The sequence below is a fragment of the Limulus polyphemus genome, unplaced genomic scaffold (assembly GCF_000517525.1).
Source record: "Limulus polyphemus unplaced genomic scaffold, Limulus_polyphemus-2.1.2 Scaffold4515, whole genome shotgun sequence".
In the NCBI taxonomy this organism is placed as follows: domain Eukaryota; kingdom Metazoa; phylum Arthropoda; class Merostomata; order Xiphosura; family Limulidae; genus Limulus; species Limulus polyphemus.
Window position 1 is genome coordinate 52,133 of NW_013670125.1, and position 23,345 is coordinate 75,477.

Consider the following 23,345-nt stretch of genomic DNA (forward strand, 5'->3'; position numbering starts at 1 on the left):
AACTTACAGACAGTATACAAAAACATATAACGACAAACACGCTTGTAAAATATATCAACTATCCATGGGTGTTTGTTTATGTCACAAAGAAAACTTAAAATCACAAAATCGTAACAAGGAAGATACCTTGTACATTTGGAAGTTAAAAAAAAAAACAACTAAATACGGGAATTCATGTTATTTTTTTTATTTTTTTTACGAAAAGTGTTTGCTACAGTATATCGGTTGATTGGGAATGTAGGAACATTTTTTAATATTAAAATGTTCAACAGTCCTTTGGGATATTTAATGTTCAGTATAAAGAAGTATAAAGTGTACTTAGTTTGCATCTGGGTTACTTAGAGATCCGTATTGCTAATCCATTATATATGAAACCAGTTTGCTTTTACAGTGTTTCTGTTTAAAAGGTGTAATATTCTATGGTTTTTTGGCTCGATATACGATCACCTACTCAAGACTAATTTCAGATGCAGAGATTGAAAACAGCGGCAGGCTTTAAGTTGGCTTAATATGTTTAACGTTACGTCCTTTGTTGCGACCAGCTTTAGTGATAAACGTGTGCTCATAAACTGCATTTATCACCAGGTTGGCTTAAATGTTGTTATTCTCGTTGTTTTCATCCTCTTTTTCTCGGTATAATCGCACTTTTGATTGTTTTTTGTACTTTTCGAAAAGTTCAGGAAGATCTAAAGCAATGGCGGTGTCCAGTCTGTCCAAAGGACAGCCTAAGAAGTAACTACACGTGGAAGTAAGAGGTTTAAACTCGTGAAGTACGTGCAGGCGAAAAAAGTCTCGATATTTAAGTGGATCTGGCAAATCATAACGACTGATATTCGTTAGGCCTTCTAAGCCATTAAAAATACTGTACTGGAAAGGATGATCTGTGATGTCATCAGCCAGTTTTTTCTTGTTGCTAAAAATAGACTTATGTCGATAAAAAGTATCAAGGTAGCAGTCCACTAACTTTGCGTGGTTTCGTACTCGCATAGCATGACGCCGGGCGAAAGCAATTCTATTTTCAACCCTCGTGTCTATTGTCTCGCGTAAGTCCTCTAGCAGAGCTCGTTCCTGGTCCATTAGAAAGTTAATAGAAGCACCCGTGTGCCAAGGTTTTCCAGTCAAGGAAACTGCATAGATGGTGGGAGCTTCAGAACTCCCCATGAGAGGGGACAAGTTCCAAAAAAGTTGTCCAATCACTTTCATCACTTCACTTCGCCGTATAGTGTCTGCTTTGTTCAAAATAAATCGAGTTTGATTCTCCCTGCCTTTTAATTGGTCTAAAATGGCTTCCATTTCTGTACCTAGCTGAAGCTTTGAGGGATCAAACACGACATAAATTACGTCAGCATGGTCAATAAACCATTGAAAAACATCATTAAATGGATATCCTCTCTCTTGACTTCTTCTGTTTTCATTGATTCCAGGAGTATCTACGAGGGTTACCTAAACAAATAATTTATAATGTAAAACTCTGTTTACCTGATTTGTATCATCTGGAAATTTAAATTTAGATGTAAGTTTAGAATTATTTTTAGTAAAAGTACATAGTCAAGCAACACTTCTTCCAAAATTATTTTTTATTAGTAGTAATATGCACGTTAAATTTTATAAGTTTGTAAGCCTTGCTTATGCTAATATTAAAAAGTGAAATACTTATTTTAGTAGGACACGATAACAAAAAGAAAGGGGGAGGTGGATGGCGGCCTAGCAGTTAGTATACCGGATTGTGGTTCGCGTCCATTTGCCGCAAAATTGCTTTCCGCACTCTGGTGCGTTATAAGAGTGACAGTCAAACCCCACTGTTCAGTAAGAGTAGTGCAGGAGGTAGGTGTTGTGAAGCAGTTATTTCCTCTATAGTCAACTGAAAATTATGGATTACTAGCGCAGATAGCGCATGTGTAGCTTTACGCTGATGTACGAAACAAACTAAGTACATTTTTTATTTCGTCAAATAATGCTTCTCCAAACATAATCTACATTAGTAACAGTATGTAAATTTTCTAAGTTTGTTTATACTAATAATGCTGAATGCAACGGGTATAATGGAATTTTCTGTTGAATATGGCAACAAAAATTTTTAATAAAAAATGACACCGAAGAATTTTTATCCAATCTTCGTTCGCATTGAATAGGTCAGCCTTACCTAATGAACTCTGTCATCATGGGTATGTTTCTCATCTCCCCACCCCCTGCGGGCGCCTATGTCTGTCATGCATCACACGTGTCACAAGAACAGACGTTTTCACTTCTCTTGAACTTTCAACAAACTACAGAAAGCTTTTATGAGATGAATTCATTCCACTTTCTATATAACATATCGTTACTCCGATTCTCCTCTCATTGTTATGAGGTGCAGTTGGCCTTAAATAATCCACACTTTACATAGCGCAGTGCACCATGTGTTTAATTTGGTGAGCACAATGAAATTCGACTAATAGAAGAAAAAAAAACAAAATATGTTGAAAAGATTGTGGGTCTTTAAATTATATAGAATCGCTTCAGTTTAGTTAAATTACCAAATCTGTGAAAATTCAAATAAGGAAACTTCTAACAAAAAAAAAGGAACATCGTTTAAATATGCACAGTAAAACCTTCATGTGTCAGACGGCCAATGTTAAATAACAGGATTAGAACATACTCGTAAAGGGAAATGTTTACGAGAAGGAGGTTTAACTCAGTATCAACTTTAAGGGGCGGTCGGTACTAATATAAATTGTTTTGTACAATAAAATATTATTTCTTTTAATTAACACCAGCTAATCTTTCATTTATATCTAGCATTGAGTTATTTAATTTACAAAACAGATTTCTATCGATCCTCTAATATTACCGTTAATTTGAATACGAGATTTAAGGTACAATTTTTTTGGAATTTATCGAATGACTTGTTTCGACTCTGTGTTCAGCAAGTGGAGAAATTAACACGTAACGTTTATATTCCTTAAGACAATATTTTAAATTAGGTTTAGTTTGATTAATATATATTTTACTATATTCACATGCTTTTGCTGAGTACACTGGCGAGTTGGCTAGTTACACCTTGTATAATATGGCAGTGCTAGTACGCTATTAATTTTCTTGTAGGCACTTTTAATCTAGTACATTACATGTAAAATTTGAAATTATTTTCCCCGTATTATTCGTTCAGTAATGTCAACATTGAAACGTCTTATCATTAGCAATGCTTATTGCGATTCAGTTCATTTTTTCAAATTGTTTTTTTTTATCACAACACATCTTAAATACTCTGTGCAATTATGCAAAGCTGTAAGCTTTACTTCTGATGATGCAATAGCGATAGCGTAAATCTCCTGAAATAATTAAGACCTTTAGTTTTTATTGTAGATTTTTAAACGGTGTTCCTGATTTTTATCAAAATAATTGAACTATGGTTCCTAGTGTACTTTCCAAAAAATAAATAAATAAAATAATTGACCATTGTTGATTAATATATAAGTGAATAATCACCAATATGAATAGAAGAAAAAATTATTTTGTACCAAGGGTATTTTTAATAAAAAAAAACATGTCATTAGTGTTGTATTATCAGCGAAAACACAGTATGCTATAGCTTTGGAAGCTGAAAAGCTGTCAGTGGTGTTATATATCACAAGGGTTGCCACATCTCTTTTTCTTGTATACTACAACCGCTACTTTACCAAGTGGGCGAGGCCATTTACCCAACGTACAGTAAGTACAATCTGCCATAAGACTGTAATGGAACACTTCCAGACGAAAGCAGATTTAAATAAAAAGAAGTAGGTAACAGGATAAACATGCTGAAGAATGCGTTATATCGGATTTCCATGTTACTGGTAACCTATATACTATTTTACACGTACAACAGAGAAAAAGGAAAATCAAACAAAATATTATGATGGGTTGTCTCTAGGCTAAGATTTTTGCGCACTTTTTATGTATGTGTAGCACACGAAAGCTTTAAAAGATATTAGCTTATACTATTCGAGTACATTCTTGGAACGTAATGTATATAAAGCATATATAAGAAGCTGTTAAAACATTGACTCTTTCTGTTTCGTTAGAGGGATTTGCTTTTTTTTGGGAGTGTTTGTGCTAAAGGTTGTGGCCAATAGATGTTATATTGGGCTTACAGTCATGCAAACCTATACCCACTTATGTAAAAGAAACAGTTAAACTTAGTTTCTTAAACAATGCATCTGTTTTTATATATATGGAAGAATCTGATTTGTTTACCAACAGAATCTTTGTCGTATTTGATAATTCATAGATTGCACAATACGTATATTAACATTGTGACAAAAAGCAAACATTTTTTCTTGCAGACTCACTGACATAAGAAGTTTAAATTTGTAGTAAGATTCTTCGAGACTCGTGAATAAAAACGTTGGAAATGATTAAATTTGTGACTGCCATTGTCTGTGTAAAATGATTGGATATGTCGTAGGATACTGGTGAAGAGTTTTAGTAAGGAAAATGTTCTTTTTAAGAAAATCGATTTAGCATTTTAGAATGAAAGTATTTTCACCAAACTTTGAAAACCAAAACTTTAAAATAATATGGTGGATAAGCTAAAAAACTCTAGCCAATCAAACATTCACGTATTTCTATACAGAAATGCATATTTTTTGAAGATGTTCAGTATTCATTGGAACTTCAAATTTACACCTAATTATATTTGTTTGTTCATTACGCCGGGCCCCCTGGTAGCTCAGCGGTAAGTTAGTGAGAAGAGTGCAGCAAACAATGCCCGACAGCCAAGTTGTCTGAGTGAGAGAAACGGGAAATACTAGTTAACCAACTTTCTATATATATATATCTAATACATCTATCAGTTTTGCTGAGACCGATAACACTGGTACTAGCAGGGCCATGAAATGTGTAATAACGTAATCCACGTCATATATATATATAACATATCTATCAGTATTGCTGAGACCGATAACACTGGTACTAGCAGGGCCATGAAACGTGTAATGACGTAATCCACGTCACACACACACACACACATATATATATATATATATATTACACGTTTCATGACCCTGAACACGTTTTTGTTGTGGGTTTTTACTCCTGTTACTTTTAACTAGTTACTCGGTTGTTGTATCTCCCTGTTACCTACAAGATACGATGTTGTGTGGCAGTTTCTGTGTTCAGTATTACGATGTCAGGGCAAAAGGTTTGTCTGCTTTGCTAGTCGTCCCTACTTCTGGGCTGATAGGCAAGACAAGTCCACCAGCCAACGAACCGGCGATGGTTCGTCCCAATCACCTTGCCAGTGTACGTGGGATTTCACGAAAACAGGCAAACATAATCGACAGAATAATCACGTGTAAATCATAATGGTTTTTTCGTTGTACTTGCATTTTAGTAGTCTGCGACAGTTTAGGGAGGCATCGAGCCAGTCCCTGTTATCGAAAAGGTTGAAAGACAACTGTAACCATTTATAATGGTGATTTTGCGGCAACGGGACGTGAACTGGGAACTTGGGTTCATCAGACCGGCACGCTAGTCATTAGGCCAGGGTAAAAACTGACATTTAATTTTTGCACATTAAATAATGTTTTTGTTTCATATTGTTTGTCGTTCCATTTTTGTGGAAGTGTTAGTGAAACCGTTGGTCAGGTACATAAGTGTATAAACATAACTTTAAAATGTGTAAGGAAATACTTGTGAATTCAGATAGAAGCATATATGAATTTTCTTAGCATACTTGCGTACCTTTCTAAGGAGAGGGTGGTTTATTCGTATTCCTTTGAAGTGATCAAGGAAGGACTGGCCGAATTTCTGGACGCTGGCAAAGGACCAGTCTGCTGCTAACTCTGTACCATCCAACACGTCTGATTTCTCTCCAAAGGAAATCACCGTAAACACATTATCTGTTGGCTCAGGAGCTTCATGAAAAAGAAAAAATCTTTGGGAGAAAAATATAAAACGGAGAGTAATTAATACTATCGGGGTACTAGCAAAGGTACCCCTCAATGCTGGACTTTAAACCTAACGCTATAAATTGGGGCGTGGGCCATCAACTTCCACTATTTTCAGGTACCCGTTCTATGCGCAGTAAGAAATGCCACTTCTGTTTGGATTAACACAATTTTCTACACACCTTTTTTGCTCAATTGAGCCCTCATTCGCAGTCATGAAGTTAAACTGGCTGCCAAATTTAAACCATCTGTCTGATTGATTTAAACTCAGTCAACGGGAAGAGGAGGAGGTGGTCCACCTGAGTTATTTTTGTTAAAATTGGTTCAGCCAATTCTACACAAAAAATTGTTACACAAGCCAGAGAACTATATAGGTAGGTAGGTAAGTAGATAAAGTTAGAATAGTGGAAGATAAAAAAGGGGTGTTAGGCCTGGCATGAGATGAGCAAAGACAAAAAAGTTGTAGAAAATAAATGAATCTGCTTTAAAGAATAGAAACATATTGATTATTGAAGAATGGTGTGTTAAAATTCAAGGCATATATAATTATTTGATTTCATTTTAAATATTAATAAAACAACCATTATTCAGTTACAATATTAACCAGGCCCGGTATGGGCAGGTAGTTAGGGCACTCGACTCGCAATCTGTGGGTTGCGGGTTCAAATCCCCATCCAACCAAACATGATCGTCCTTTCAGCCGTGGGGGCATTATAATGTGATGGTCAATCCCGCTATTTGTTGGTAAAAGAGTAGCCCAAAAGTTGGCGGTGGATGATGATGACTAGCTGCCTTCCCTCTAGTCTTACACTGCTAAATTAGGGACGGCTAGCACAGATAGCCCTCGTGTAGCTTTGCGCAAAATTCAAAAACAAACAAACAAACAATATTAACCATACCTGTTTTTCTTGCGGTGTTAGCTCTTTCATTTCCCATTAAATAGTTAATGATACTGCTTTTTCCAGAACTCCAAGGACCTAAAAACAGCACCATGGGTGTTCCAAAAATTTCAGAATCTGAAAATTAAATGTATGTGTTCATATATATAATTAACATTACAGTATATCTTAAATATATAATTTGTTTATACAGTAATCCCTTGATAACTTGAATTCGATATAACTCGGCATCCCTGAAAAATATTCAGGCTTTCTAACTATGTGAGAAGAGTTCATACAAATTCTACCAAGTAACTGGAAGAAATTGAGTGGTTGCCTGACTTGGAACAGCACTGTGCGACTTTGAGAGATATCAGGGCAGATGTCAGCACTGCAGTTACAAACAGGGGAAAATATCTGACTTTTTTTTAAACCCCTGTCCAAAAATCCCAGATAAAATCTTCCTTCCACCAGTAGTGAAGCATCCTTAGGTCTGCCTGCAGCATCTGGATACTCTTGATCAGATACCAATTCCAGCAGTGCCAGCTTCACATTACCCCAGATCCCCCACAACGGTTCATGTCTTCAGAGAGTGAATAACTTATTTAATAAAATAAATGTAAATAAATTAATCTTTAATTTCTAATTTAATAACTTAGTGTATTCAAATAATCTTTAATTTTTAAGTGCATGATTTATTGTTTAAGTAACCATTCAAAATGTGTGTGTGTGTACAAAAGTAGTGTACAGTATTTACCAAAGTGCATTAAGCCTTCATACAATCACCTCTGTCATCTACCAAATGGTACCATAAGCTTGAATCATCATCTTTCTTGGTCTGCAGTGCTGTTAAGTGTTAATTGATAAAGTTTTTTTGATTTAATTTATTTTCAAACAACAGTAGTGTATAGTAGTTTATTTGGGACAAAAAAAGTTGATTTGTGGGTGGGAGGAAATTACCTCAATAACTCGAAATTTCTGATAACTCGGCATGGTTTTAGCCCCGTATGTTCTGAGTTATCCAGGGATTACTGTATATTTTATATTCCAGTGTGGTAGAGAATATTTAGAAGTACATTGTTACTATAGCTTACGCTTCAAGTTCTGAACTGCTGTTGTTATTTAAAATAAAATCAGATGATACACTATTTCATATTTTTCACATCATGTCTACTTGAAATTCTTCAGAATGCCCTTTCCCAGATAAAGAGGAAAAAAAGACTTAATCTTTATATTTGGAACTTAACAGAATATATTTTTATTTACATACAGTACAGATAAATGTTTTTGATGGTAGATGTCTGTGTACATATCTTCATAATAAAGACCCATAGAAGGTAATTTTGAAGTATTTGCTATAGACCTTTATTATAAAGATTTGTATATGAGCATCTTTAGTCAAAAAAGTAAACTTCTGCTGTGAAATATTATCTTTTTAAATAAATCTTATTAAAAAATTCTGACCTCCCAAGTGTCTGTCTGAGATCTCTTTGTACTTGTACAGGTTTTCTAAGGGTTTAATAGCAATGTTGTAAATTTTCTTCATATCATTGAGTATGCTTTGAATGAGGTCACTCTCTTCCTTGTTGGTCTGTGTGCCAATGTCACTCAGCTGCAAAATTTCGACAAGATGTTTCCTGGATCGTGGTGGCATTCTTTTTGGTCTTCTGTCATCAGTTATTGTTTTAATATTTTCCTGTGATGAATGTCTTTCCTTGATAGCTTCCTAAATAATATATTTTAACAGAAGCCTTAGTCATACATTATTGTATCACATTGTGATAAATACAACAAACCACTACCTGCTTGCAGCATGGTACAAAACTTCAGGTTGTTGATTGATATTTAGGCCTTTGAGGATGTGCTAACATAAACCAATGATATAACATATTTTTTTTCTCTCTAAATCCCAGAAGAAATGGTATAGATAAAGCTTCTGGTTATATAATTTGGTCCACTGTTTAAGAAATTCAAACCAGCAACTACTGGCACAAGTTTGTTAATCAAACCAGCAACTAGTGGCACAAGTTTGTTAATCAAACCAACAACTACTGGCACAAGTTTGGTAATCACACCAACAACTACTGGCCAAGTTTGTTAATCAAACCAACAACTACTGGCACAAGTATGATGATCAAACCAACAACTACTGGCCAAGTTTGTTAATCAAACCAACAACTACTGGCACAAGTTTGGTAATCACACCAACAACTACTGGCACAAGTATGTTGATCAAACCAACAACTACTGGCACAAGTGTGTTAATCAAACCAACATAGAACATATTGCAGATCTTCACATGGTTCATTGAGAGATTTTAGTCTTTTTAACTTTAAAAACAAACTAAATTACATTGATTATTTATAAAAAATGTCTCTGTCAACCAGTGTTTTAAATTAAGTAAATAACCAAGTTGATGTACATTGTACCTTTTCTTCTAAGCTTTTGATGATAATTTCGTTTTTAAATTCATCATTTAACTCCATTGTTGTAGTATTTTTTCCTACTGCTGTTTCAAGACTTTGAGACTGCTTCGGTTTATATTCATTCTCTTCATCAAACTGTTCACATTCTTTGGATAACATTTCTTGACTGTCAGTGCTATCATTTGTTTCTTGTAGTTCTCTGTGTACCCTTTTCATTTTATTCTCAACATTTTCACCCTGTGTAGATTTTTTGTCCTGAGAACTCCCACTATCTTGCTGAATATCAATGATTTGAGAATGATAAACTTTTACTTCCTTTTCTTCTGAATTAGCTAATTCTGGCTGTTGAAAATTTTGTGTGTCTTCAGAATCTGATGGATACAAAACTTTGCTTTCAGTTGCTGATATTACTTCAGAATTTGGGTCTTTTTTGGATTTCATTGTATTTTCTTGATTTGGAGGATTACTGCTGGCTTGTAATAAACTGTTTGTTTTATCTTCTGTGAAGGAGTGTTCTGTTGTGCTTTTGGAAACTTTTTCAGTAGGAATTGCCTTTGTTTCTTTTGGTAAATTTATTGCATTAGGTACCCAGCCTTCTGGTTTTTGTAGAACACCCTGATCTTGTTTCGTGTCCCCTGGTGTGAAAAAAGGCAGTACTTTTTTTGTCCAGTAATCTGTTAGGGCTGCTTTGACGTAGGCTCGACATTGTTGTAGAGTTGGTATGTGAACTTTCCAACCAACACTTCTAGATGACTCTTTGTGCATAAGAAAACAAAACATACAGATTTAGTATATCTTTGTTAGTTGAATACTACAGTTTACTTTTCATATTCAAAAGTTCATACTTTAGTATAAAACTATCTCATTTAAATTCAGATGAGATGTAATTGAGCATTACCTTGTTTAACAGTTAGTAAACAGTGCTAGATAAGTTTGGAAATACATACCTCAGTGTTGAAATGCAGGTTAAATTTCGCTGTTTTAATGGAAGCCTTTAAAAGGCTTAAAGTTATGCTTCTTGACATAATAATATATACATTATTTTTTGGATTTCTTTGTCACTCTAGTATGCAGTTTTGCAAAACAGAAAATATTTGCATTCTTTGTATTTTAATGCAATATGTATAATGTTAATGTAAAAGAGCATTTTTTTTCTGCAAAAAGTAATTATCCAAACTCAAAGTCATTGTTACTAGATGCTTTAGAATTGTAGAAGATTCCTTTAATTCTTGCTGTTGGCCATGCAGGTTGAAAATAAACCACTGATGTTTACAGTAAACTGACAATTAGGCAACACCCAAAAAAGCTTTTAGTGTTTTAATAACATTAATGTTTTGACATTCTATGTTTTTTTTTAAGTTTAAAGGAAAAATGAAAATGTTGTTTAATAAAACATAGATGTATAATAAAACAAAAGTACAAACACTTTTTTAAATAAACATTGGATTAATGGGTGCTCAGAAAACTTGTTTTAAATCTAAAGTCTGTGAAGGATATTTGAAAGCATGTGGAGTGAGACGTATAAATTCATTCACAGGTAATAATGATATGAATAATATTTTTAAGAAAGAATATAAAATCAGTTTTCCCATTCCTAAGTTTTTCGAGATGAGTAGAAACAATGTCTATAATTTTACTCATTTTTTCCAAGAATTCACTGAGGTAAGGAAACTTTTCACTCCTTTCCTCTCTCACACTGGTTTTTCCACAGCACAATATTTTTGTAAAATGCAGATACTTTGTCACTCTGTTGCAAAATATTGCTGTTCTAACTTTGCAGTGAGAAATATGTTGAATTTATCGAAAATATCAGCCAGGTATCACAGTACTAGAAGCCACTTTTCATCCATAAAATGTACTGCTAGTGTGGGGTTGAAGTCTAACAAAAAATAAAGCAAAATCCATCTTTTAGCTGTTCAATGTGACTGAGTACCTTCTCTTAGCTGTACAATGTGACCGAATACCTTCTTTTAGCTGTAAAATATGACCAAATACCTTCTTTTAGCTGTACAATATGACCAAATACCTTCTTTTATCTGTACAATATGACCGAATACCTTCTTTTATCTGTACAATGTGACTATTGAGTACCTTCTTTTATCTGTACAATGTGACTATTGAGTACCTTCTTTTATCTGTACAATATGACTATTGAGTACCTTCTTTTATATGTACAATGTGACTGAGTACCTTCTTTTAGCTGTACAATGTGACTGAGTACCTTCTTGTGAGACAATAGCATACCTCTGTACGTAGTAGGAACTTGTCATACATGGATCCCATTTCTCCACAAGTAGTGGAAACAGATTATTGTTCAAAGCTCTTGATTTCACAAATTCCACAACACTTACAGCATCTTGTAGCTCTTTGTTTGCTTCGGGCTGCAATTTCTTTAAAGCTTGTGCTTCTCTGGGTATAATGCAGTGTATAAATGTTACACCTGGAGCAAGAGCACTTTGTTTATCAAACCTTTCTTGTTTTCTGCAAATACAGTTGCCCCATTAGTTCTTACTCCAATACAATCCAAGAAAGATTGTTTGTGGTGAAAACTTATGAACAAGACAAGATGGCACCTCTGTAGCTCTCCCTTCCAGTGCTTGGCAAAACAAACTCTTCACAACAGTATCGTACAAAAACCAGAAGCTGAGTTAAATTTGCAACATATTTGGTTTCATCAAGTTGTTCTCAATTGCATTTTTGTGTCAGCAGAAATATGCCTTGTGATAGTGTTACGCGATGAAGGATAGACTCGATGGTCTCACCATATTGTACTTTATGTATGATCTCGCACATTTTTTATTGCAGCGGGAAAAACTAATGTGTTTCCTATAGTATATGGTTTCGTGCTTTTCCCAATCAAATAAGATGCTTCTAAAGAAGCTTTCAAGGCTTTTGACCTGATTTTCGAACAAGTTGCTTTGCCCTTTCAGTTGTTTCACTTGAAGAACTTGATGGTTTTACTTGCATGATCAGGGTATTTGGTTTCCTAATGCCTATTAAGTTTATTTGGCTTCTTGCTTTCATTAGCCTAAATCTATGAAGGAGTACACACTGCAGTTGTTTCTTGTTATTAGCAGCTCTTTAATTAAAACTAATTTTTTGTAAAATCCTCCTGGTAATTAACATTTTAGTTTTTGGTTTGGTATTCAGTTTACCGACAGAAACAGTAGAAGCGGAAACCGAGGAAGTGCCATCAGATTGTTCTTCATCATCATTTAACGATTTCTTCTCCTTGCTTACCTACTTATCCATGTTTTTGACAAACTCGTAAAATGTTCACGATTGTGTTCGAATCTTGAATCTAACAGTTGACAAATGCATAAAACAACTTTATGATATTTCAGCCACATAATCAACAGTCATATTCCTTTTTGCATGGAATGTAACTATGAACACGGGCTACACCCCCATACCATTGGTTTAAAAATATTTTAATATGATAAGTATTGCTTCTAGTTTACCATATCTAATGCATCTATATGCACTGATTAAGAGAGACATATTGCTGCGTGGTTTTTTGAATGCTTATAATAATGTCAAATTTCTAAAGGCTGCACTTGTCATGTATAAACAGCTATTTTATGCTGAATGAATCAAACTTGTGTAGCTAGCGAGAAAAATAAGCGCATAAAGATAAAATAATAATTACAATGAAGCTTTGATTAGGTTACTGGGAGGAATGAAATATTAATTAAAAAGGTTCAGGGACGACTGACAGCGTCACCTGTCAACTAGGTTCCACTTATAAGGCAAAACAACCAATGGTTTGAAGGGCAACTACCTTGTTTCTAGTGTTTACAGATTTCAAATTACTGCCAGTAAACAGCAAGGTGCAGTGATTTAGGACTACCAACAGACACTACCAAAAAACAAAAACGTATTGTATTTCCTATTCCTGGAGTGATATGGCCTTTGCCCATTAGTAGGAAAACTGTTTGAATATAAAACTATTTCTGTATACGAGATGAATAAGAACTCTATAACCCGAGCGCTTTCGAAAGGTAGACCTTTCTTCATCCGGGGCAAACTGGGAAATCTGTATATGAGATGTTAGTTCCACGCTGAAAATTAAGAAGAGAATGGAATTCACAACGTTTCGCCTGAGTAGCCTCTACGTTTCAGCTTGGTTTACATCCTCCACGTTGACGCAGCTCTCCACTTTAACATATCTGAGTATATACCGCACTTCACTTTCCCACGTTAATTGCTATTATTTAGTCAATAGTACTATTTGTATAGCAGTTCTTAAAATGTCTTTGTATTTGTAAATTTGTACTTTCTGGTATATTTTATGTAATCAGTAGATGCGTGCACAATATATCTCAAGTTCGTAAACTCGTCCGTTCTCCACGTCATTTGATGCTGACAATTTGGCACCCAAAGATTTCTGTGTGGTTGGTATTTCGTATTTTCGTGTTATTCAATATATATATTTCTATTGTTTATCCTCTCTCTCTATCAGGGTTAGTCTGAAGAATTAACACTAAAAACCAGGTTTCGATACCCGTGGTGGGCACAGCACAGGTGGCCCATTGTGTAACTTTGAGCTTAACAACAAACAAACTGTTTTTTTTTTCGAGTACTTGAACTTGGAAAGATTGCTCTATGTAATATATAATTATATATTATAATATAATATAATGTTCAGTAAATGTTGGATGGTCTTCCGCTACAGAACCTTTTGTGTTTTTAAATTAAACAGATCCAGTATGAACAGCAAGATGTATCCTTAAAGACTGTACAAAGAACCTCTTCTGTAATCATCGTCATTGTTTTTACTACAGTTGTACAACTTTCTCACTATGGCTTGTAAGGGAAGATTAAAACGAACAGTAAAGATTTCTATAGCTTTCGTATGCGTCTTACGTGACTAATATTTTTTAAGTAGACAACTTCAAAAAAAGCGATGTTCTCAAAATTAAAGTATATTTACTACCAAACATACACATTTATTTATTTTATTTTTTGTTAAGATACGTAAACTCTCCTCACCTTGACCTTCTGACCCGCAGAATCCACTGATAATACACACAAATAAAAGCAGGTGTTGTAGCTTACTTCCAATCATTGCGATCGTGGTAAGTTAGGCCACAATGACCGAGCTGTTTCGATACGTTATTTCGAGAGGAGGAGGTAGTACGTTCTTACATCTCAAAATGACGACTCAACTGGAAGTCTCTGCGCTCTCCCCATTATGCTGTTACATTATTCTCCCGAACCCATTATTGTTGATCATTCTCGTTAGGACGCAATCTCGACTCTTCCTTCTACCAAGTTTATTGGCATCACGGCAACACGCGCAGACATTCAAATCACCAATAAGAGTTGAAGATTTCTGTGTCACGGGCGGCTTGAACAATAAAGCATTAAACTTTTAAATAGATAAATATTTTTAAAAAATTAGATTTTCTGCATTGAAAATATTTTAAACATAATGAAAGTGTTGTACTTTTAACAAATAATGTGTCGCTGGTTTTCCTTGTGAAAAATGGAGAATTTGAGCAAGGTTTTTGGAATCTGTTCAAAAGATTGTCCAAAAATAACTTCCCCGATCCTAGTGACATAGAACCAAATAAAGGAATAAGGGGTTTATGTCGTCAAGGTCTCTAATTCATGTGTTCTAGTACACGTTCTGCTGATGACGATTAAGACGGTGTCTTAGTAACATGTTCAATAATAATAATTGTTTGACACTAAGATATTGTAAGGTGTATTTATATTTTTCTATACGTGTGACATGTACGTTTGGTTTTCATCGAATACGTCTACTAAAAAAAAAATTATTGTTGTGACGAGACTCCTAGCGTTCGACACCAGCTGTCGTGTTGAATTAGAAAAAAATATTAGTCTTGGCTTATTATGCGGTAAATTTGAAGCGTGTATATTTTTCGATAATATTTCTTTGAGAATACATTAAATTAGCAATGAATTTAGGAAGAAAACGCTTAACAGTAAAGATAATGTTTGAGAAAATTTGGATTTAATTTGTTAGGTGAAATTTTAGAATGCGGACAGGACTTACAATTATCGTATGAAAATTACAACATATATTTTACCAAAAATCGCAATAACCTCTATATTTTTTGTTTTTGTAGCGTTTCCTGAAAATTAAGCCCGAAGATTTTGAGCTGTATTATGAAATTCTGGCGTCTCATTCGTTTCACATTAATTAAACACCACATTTGAAATATATGTATGTGTATGAAATACAGTTAATCTAATAGTAAAATAAAATCAATGTTTTAATTTGTAGCTAGTTTAATCTGTTTCAGGTATATATTGTATTAATAAAACAGGAAAATAAGCAACAGTATTGGTTGTGTATAGATATATACGTTCTTACTTAAAATGGTAGTAAATAGATCAATAGGCCTTTACATTAACGTGTATGAAACGTTTGGTTCATTCACCCAGCAGGGTCGAAACTCAAGAGTCAAACATGTTTAATCTTTCAACCGTAGGGTCGTTATATTGTGACAGTAAATTCCGATCTTCGTTTGTAAAGAGTAGCCTAGGAGTTGGTTATGAGCTCTGCCAGCCTGTTTGTCTTTCTTCTGGTCGGCAGGTTAAAACTGGGGACAACAGCACATAGTCTTAGTGGCTATTCTAAAAATAAATAATAAAAACGTATTTGTGCAGAATTTGTTTCAAATGTTTGAAAGTTAAATACAGTGTGGAACGTCAATAGCAACAACTTATAAAAAGATATCAGATTTTCCAGTGAATGAAATTACATTATATAATGTATTCATCTTGCACTCTTTAAGTGTGCAGAATGTAATCACTTGTTTTAATTCACTTAGTTGCAAATACATCTTTTTTTTTAAAACTATTAAATTAAAAAGTTCATATTTTTAGTGGTACGATGTAACCACCTTGTAAGATATTGCCAATCAAGGTTTTAGTCCAATGAATGCTGAAATATATGTTTTGGCATGTTACCTTGATGTCTTCAGCGGATCCTGATCATTATCAAAATGTAACTGAAGTTATTTTATTAGACACGTGATGAGCAGTGTAGTGTGATGGCTTTTTTGTAATTTTTTACTCGGAGCTCACATTTATTTACATTGGTTTAAACTATCAGTATCTATAACACATTTTAGTAATGAAGTCTGCATTTTTTTATCTCCTTTTTTGGTGTTTTTCTAATAATATTACATTAGAGGTTTAATATAATGTGCATGTTGTTGTGAAGTTTAACAGGGAGACTGTTAATGTTAGTTAACAAAATGATAGATGGAAGTGTGAATGAGACCAATTCAATTCACTAATTACACATTTTGTATTATTTAACAATTTAAAGTACTTGCCACATTAAGTATATCAGGTGTATAGACTTTGAAGCATAACTTGGTTCATTTTACTAGTAGTGTTTGAAAAAAAGGCATTTTGTAAATAATTGTTTAAGTCTTAAGAAAAAAAAAGAAGAAGCTGTAATCACAATTATATTTGGAAATTATTGTTTTTATGACTACATCTGGGTTTTATTTACAAAATTGACTGCACCTGACAAGCAACTCATGATTTTCTATTTCTGTCTTTTGTTATTTATTAAACAGGCATAATTGAAGCAAAATGTAAAATAAACTGCTATAACTTTAATTAAAATATAAAAAAAGTGTTACATTAATCCTTAAAACAGCCAGTATGATTTTTTTCTGTGTAAATTCCCTCCTTTGCAACATTTCGTCAGTTACTTCCTGTTTCATTTTCCTTTTTACCATATTATTTTTGCAACCTTAACAAAATTAGATGATACAGACTCAATATCTTTATTAATAAGTTAATATTTCCCAGTGGCTCAGCAGGAAGCTTGAAGACTAGTAATGCTAAACGTTGGGGCACAGCAAAGATAGCCATTGTAAACAAATAAATAAATGAATGTTTGAAACTATACATAATAGTGTGTTTTAAATGTTTGTAGATATCTTGTGTGTTTAAGAGCATGGCATAGCTGGATTATACAAAAAGGAAAACTTAAAATATGATTCTTTAACAGTGTAATGACTTCATTATATCTTTCTTAGGCCAAAAAAATTCAGGAGCACAGGAGGAAGTATGAAAGAAGAAAAGAAGAAAGAGAAATTAGAGAAAAGAAAGAGAGAATTCGTAAAGCTAAGGAAGAAAGAGAACGTGAAGTGAGGAGCTTATTTTCTTTTTTCAGTTCTGTCTTATGTGAAAGATATCTTTATAAGTTAATAATTAATTTTTTCCCCTATATTACTGAGGTGAAAGATAATTAACAAGTAAAAGTGTTTACAAACTTGTTTTTTTTGTCCATATGTTGTTATGTAAACAATACTTAGATAAGTATTGAACTTGTGGAAACATAATGTGTTGATCTGTTTGTGAAAAAATCTGTTTATGCTGTGATGTTTTATAAAAAAAAAAGATATTAAATGTATAAAATTGAATCTTATTTCTTAGTGTATTCAAAGAGAATTATCTCACTATAAAAATTAATAATTATAATACTGTTTTCTAGTATGAAAGAGAGAAACAACAGTCTCAAGCTGGAAATGCAGGTCCAGAATTTGGTGGTTTTCCAGGAGGTTTTCCTGGAGTACCTGGTGGAATGCCTTCAGGCATGGGAGCGGGAATTCAGACACTTTTTCAGGATCCCGAAATTCTTCAGGCTTTCCAGGTACAATAGTCACATAAGTTTATTATTGGAATACAACAGTATTTATTAATTGGTAGGAATCTTTACATAGATATTGTTATAAAAGGAAACTCTGTATAATACTGTAAAGTTCTGATGACCTAGTGAGGAGATATTTAAAATATCATTTCGATGAACAATTTGAACCATCTGTACATAGGTACTGGTACTGCCTGTATGATTAGTCAGTTTTTGTATTCTTCTGTTGGAAGTGACTGTGATAAGTCATATTCTCCAGTTGCAGTTGTATCAGTCAGTCTTTGTATTTTTCAATTGGAAGTGGAATGAACAGGATAGGTTGTGTTCTCCAGTTATAATTATATTAGTCTGTCTTTGTATTCTTTAGTTGGAAGTGGAATCAACAGGATAGGTCATATTCTCCAGTTGTAATTATATTAGTCTGTCTTTATATTCTTTAGTTGGAAGTGGAATGAACAGGATAGGTCATATTCTCCATTGTAATTATATTAGTCTGTCTTTATATTCTTTAGTTGGAAGTGGAATCAACAGGATAGGTCATATTCCTCAGTTATAATTATATTAGTCTGTCTTTATATTCTTTAGTTGGAAGTGGAATCAGCAGGATAGGTCATATTCCCCAGTTATAATTATATTAGTCTGTCTTTATATTCTTTAGTTGGAAGTGGAATCAACAGGATAGGTCATATTCCCCAGTTATAATTATATTAGTCTGTCTTTGTATTCTTTAGTTGGAAGTGGAATGAATGAGATAAGATTCACAGAAGCATATAAAGCCTATATTGTTGCCTGAAATTAATGGCGTATTGTCTATTTACTAACTCAAGCAACAACAGAGTAATAAACTTCTGAATTAACCATTAAGAGAAATGTATGAAAAGGAAATTTGTCAAGTAAGAAAAAAAAAGTACTAAAATATGATCCTCTAAAACAAGTAAAATTTTGTACAAAAGAGTAGCTTTGGTTCACAATGAAAGGGATCGATTATATATTTGAAATCATCCAATGTGAATAAGAAAATTGTCAAAAACATTTAAGCCATATTTAGAATCATCACCCGAAAACAGAATTTAATATAGTTTATAATTTTTATAGAGTTGATTTACTCTTCATAGATTTAATTTATTTACTTGTATGCATTTTTTTACACTATGGTCATATTCTGGTGTAGTTAACTCTGTCAATGTAGTAACTCTATATTTATGCAACTTCAAAAACTTTTAAGCTGTCAGAAGCTTCCACTTTAAAGCACATTCTAGATGTATATTGTTTTGACATATGGGATGACAAAACAATGTACATGTAGAGTAGGCTTTTAAAGTGGAAGCTGTTTTGACATATGGGATGACAAAACAATGTACATGTAGAATAGGCTTTTAAAGTGGAAGCCGCTGACGGTTTCAAAGTTTTAAAATTGATTTTAATTATTTATTAAATATAATATGATCATTCATATTAATTCTGTATTATTGAAAGCTATAAACATTTCAATTGAATAATGTTTTGAATATTTAATAACAGTGCAAGTTGTTGTAAAATACTTTTGAAGTACTCATAAATATTATTATTATTTTTTACTTACTTTCATGTTGTTGTCAAGTGCAAAAATTTAATATATTCAGTTAACATTAGTATTTTTTGCTTTATCTGCCCCTAACTTGTCTTGGTCCATTATACTCGTACATAGCATTTGTTTATGTAAATATTGGATAGAATAATAAAGATTTAGTATTGTCATTGTATAGTTTTATAGAAAAGAATAAATCTTCAATTTATATATTATATTTATGATTTCCAATAAATTCACTTACTAATTTTTTTTAAATTTGTGAGCAAAACTATGAAAGTTATATAATTAAAGATATGTATATATATATTTTTTTTTAAGGATCCGGAAGTTGCTGCAGCTTTCCAGGATATTTCATCTAATCCAGCCAATATTGGGAAATATCAGTCTAATCCTAAAGTTGCCAGTTTGATGAAAAAAATGGCTGAAAAAATGGGAGGAGGTCCAATGCCAAGTGGCATGTAATTTGTCAGATTCTCATTATTTTGGAGTATGATAACCTCTCTGAAGTACTAGTATAAAATCTAAAGCTTTAATATAAGCATTGATTTCAACTGATGAATGTTAACTGTGTTCCAGAAGGCAAAACCATGGTGGGCTCTCTAAGATAAAGAATTATACAATAGATAGAAAAATTTACTGTAATCTAGGTGATACCAATCTTTTTATTTTTATTTTCATCACAATAGAACAAAGTATTATTAAGATCTATGATATTATAATTCATGAGTAGCTTTAGATTTTTGCAAAACTTTAAAAGATGAACATTTTTTGATGGTTTTCTCGTGTGTGTTCTTAATTGTGTTTGCATTTGCTTACTTTTTCAGCAACTTTATGATTAGATAATTGTTTTTTTATAACCGTACTACCCTATTAAAATAAGCAAAGTAATGTACTAGTTGAACAGTAGAAATTACGTTAACATAATAAATAGTTTTCATAACCGTCACTAATTTTATTTCTCCACAAAACAACTAATATCTTTACTTGATATTCTGATATTGAATAACTGGTTCATATTTTATCTTAATTACAATTACGATGTTCTTAAACTTTAATGTGATGTGCTCCTATTTTCATTCCGTTTTTTTTTTCTGGAAATTTTAAATTTTGTCAACATTGTGTGGTTCAAATAAAGTGTCATTTGTTTTCTTGAACGAAAGTATTTTTTTGTACATAATGAATATGGACAAGTCACAATTAGTACCCTCACCAGTGACTCAACAGGATGGCTTATAATGCTAAAAAATCAGTTTTTGATGCTCATCGCATACACAGCACAGATAGCCAGTTTTGTAGCTTTGTGCTCAAACAAACAAACAAAACATAACTTAATTTTCACATTTCATACAAATTAATTTAAATAATTTAACTTTTATATAGCTAAGTTAGTGCAACATTTATAAAATTAAATTACCATGTAAAATTTTTTTTGTGTAATAAAATTATTGCATGGTAATTTCATTTTATAAGTAATTATTTATCGTAAATCTATAATTTTTATAATATAATTTCGATTATACTTAGTTCTATAGAAATCAGGTAGGCATTAAGATGCCTGCTACTCTCGACACAAAAAAGTTGAAAAACACACACTTGAAGTTAAAAAGTAAAAATCAGTTTTAGAAATAGATGCAACAGTCACTTGATTTGGTTCATCTTGTATACTTGCATCTCGTATATATGCACAGTGATTCGTTTTGCAAATAAAATTGACGTGGAAAAAATGCCTGATACACAAAGTATATTGCTAAATTTTATTTTTAAAAGAAAACCAGTATCTTGTGTTTTTAAGTCATTTATAATATCACCCTAGTCTTAAAATTGCAGTTATTAGTTTAAAAGACATGAAACATAAAATGTATTTAGTAGATCAGAAGAACAGTATTCACTATTCTGTTACAGTGTGATAAGTTTAATTTAAAATTTTAATTTTTCAAAAATATGTTTTTGATCAGTTTTTGTACCTCCTGCATATATATATCACTTTTATCATACTGGCATTTTAAAAATATCTTTTATTTGCATGCAATTTTAAAAATGTCTTAAATAAATTTTTTAATTTAATTTTCTATCCTAAAGAATTAGGATAAATTGGAAAACAAAGATTATTATTTTTAAAATACATATTTCCAATGTATTGAGTAAGATTAATATGTTTTTACTGCTTTTTGCACTTACATTTAAATAATGATTGAGGTTAAGAAAACACTGGGACAAAATGTGGATGATTCTTTTCATTGATTTGAGAGATTTAAAGAAACTGAAATCATGCGATTCAATTTTTGTTAGCATAAATAATATTTAGGCTGTTAAAGCTTAAAATATAAGCCTCTTTAAATACAGTCGTTTATAAATCGCTAACAGTTAATTTCCTCTCGGTGTGTTTTTGAAGCACAAGTCAAATTAATTACAAAACCTATAAAAAATCCAATTGACCTAAAACCATTAAAGATCTGAAAAAAGTAGAAATATACAGCTATTGGTGAAAGTGTTACTTAATTTTAAAAGACATACTATTTTAAGTTCAAAAACTAATGATATGATACTTGTTTACACACAATTTTAAGCGTTAATCAAACATTTTATATAATTAATTCTTTATGAACATTTTTTTGCAATAATATATTTTAATTTCCTATTCTTTCCACTATCTAATTTTCTGACGGTAGTACATCAGGAAATTTAAATGTATACCTTTTTTTATTTGGAACTATTAAAAACGTTATGACAACCTTTAAAACTTGTTTGTACTTGTAATTGAATATAAAGCCTAGTACGACCATACGTTCATCGGAAATAGCTAAATATATACAATCAACATTTTTAAAACTATATATTTCATATCTATACAAGATATACGAATGACATTTGGTAATAAATATTTGAAAATACGCCAGATTCAAATGACAATCCTGGTCTGCAGAGAAGATGACTCTTTTAAAATGTTTCGTTAATCAAGAACTGTGATTGTATAAATATCGGGTTCTCATTTACTAATAAAGTGTATTGTTAAGTTAGATATTACAGTTTTTGAAATATTCAAACAAAGACTATTGCCAAAGAAATTCTTAAACCATAATAACTGTTATACCAAAATATTAAAGAAATTAGAAAGAAGCTAATTTCTAAGATTATGGGAAGGAATCATTGCCAAAAGAAAATATTTTTAAATATCCTGCTAGTTTATAATTGGACTGAGTGCTGCTATTTTGTTCTTCATCAGTCGTGCTCTATACTCTGTAAGTGTAAGACGAAATGGAAAATTCGATTTGTAATGGAATGATTAGCGCATTTATCTCGTTCCAGTCTGTTAATTAACTTTCTAGATTAAAAAAAGTTACTGCTTTTAAAAATTATTTTGATTCATAGCGTTAAATACAAAAAATGTCATTTGTAGATACTGAATTTTAATGAAATTTTAGTTATTTTGAAAATTTTCATTAGAAAAATTTCTAAAGTTGTACGTCATTCGAGACAGTAAGATTTACAAATTAAAGTTTATAATCTAAAACAGTACAACAAAATTTGCCTAGACTACGGACTTATCCATTTTTATTATAGCATTTTGTTCAGATTGTCAATAATGGGGGTACAATTTAGTCATAGGTGAGACATTCTCAAATTGACTTCTTATCTGAGAACTGGGAACAGAAAAGTCAATATTCTTATTTTTTTACCGTTCAATTGCTCATTAGACGGTGATGTACAATTTGATCTTAATTGTTCTAAATTCTGTTAGACGATAAATACAATTACATTTCAAAACCTTTTTTTTTGTTTTGACTAAGAAAATACATCTGATTATAAATTTCTTAACGCTCAGTAAAATGGTTTGTGTTTTGCTAATACATTTTTTCAAATAATGTTGTTAAAAGTTATTTTCAAGTTTGGTAATCTCATGCTTGTGTGTTCCGCAGG

General features: G+C 32.3%; 2 protein-coding genes across 2 annotated transcripts in view; one reads left to right on the forward strand and one right to left on the reverse strand.

Moving 5' to 3' along the window:
• The window catches only part of LOC106471283 (hsc70-interacting protein-like), a 72,032-nt gene extending 51,451 nt beyond the window's left edge, over positions 1 to 20,581 (forward strand). The window contains exons 10-12 of the mRNA XM_013931879.2: positions 17,244 to 17,354; positions 17,702 to 17,860; positions 19,746 to 20,581. Coding sequence (XP_013787333.1) covers positions 17,244 to 17,354; positions 17,702 to 17,860; positions 19,746 to 19,889 — 414 coding nt within the window. The 3' untranslated portion in view covers positions 19,890 to 20,581. The remainder of the gene's footprint in view (positions 1 to 17,243; positions 17,355 to 17,701; positions 17,861 to 19,745) is intronic.
• LOC106471282 (sarcalumenin-like) lies at positions 16 to 15,044 on the reverse strand. Its single transcript, XM_013931878.2, has 6 exons — positions 14,206 to 15,044; positions 9,217 to 9,968; positions 8,252 to 8,513; positions 6,809 to 6,925; positions 5,704 to 5,876; positions 16 to 1,443 (listed from the first exon to the last, which is right to left on the reverse strand). Exons 1-6 carry the CDS (start codon positions 14,279 to 14,281, stop codon positions 592 to 594), a joined length of 2,232 nt encoding a protein of 743 aa, XP_013787332.1. The 5' UTR covers positions 14,282 to 15,044; the 3' UTR covers positions 16 to 591.
• Positions 20,582 to 23,345: the final 2,764 nt, after the last annotated feature.

What these genes read in the sequence shown, in the direction of transcription:
- LOC106471282 (XM_013931878.2), bottom strand. Translation starts at nt 14,281, where the DNA reads ATGATTGGAAGTAAGCTACAACACCTGCTTTTATTTGTGTGTATTATC. An exon ending in CTGCGGGTCAGAAGGTCAAG is followed by an intron (nt 9,969 to 14,205) that starts GTGAGGAGAGTT and finishes TTATGCACAAAG; the next exon opens with AGTCATCTAGAAGTGTTGGT. An exon ending in TAACACCGCAAGAAAAACAG is followed by an intron (nt 5,877 to 6,808) that starts GTATGGTTAATA and finishes TTTTTCATGAAG; the next exon opens with CTCCTGAGCCAACAGATAAT.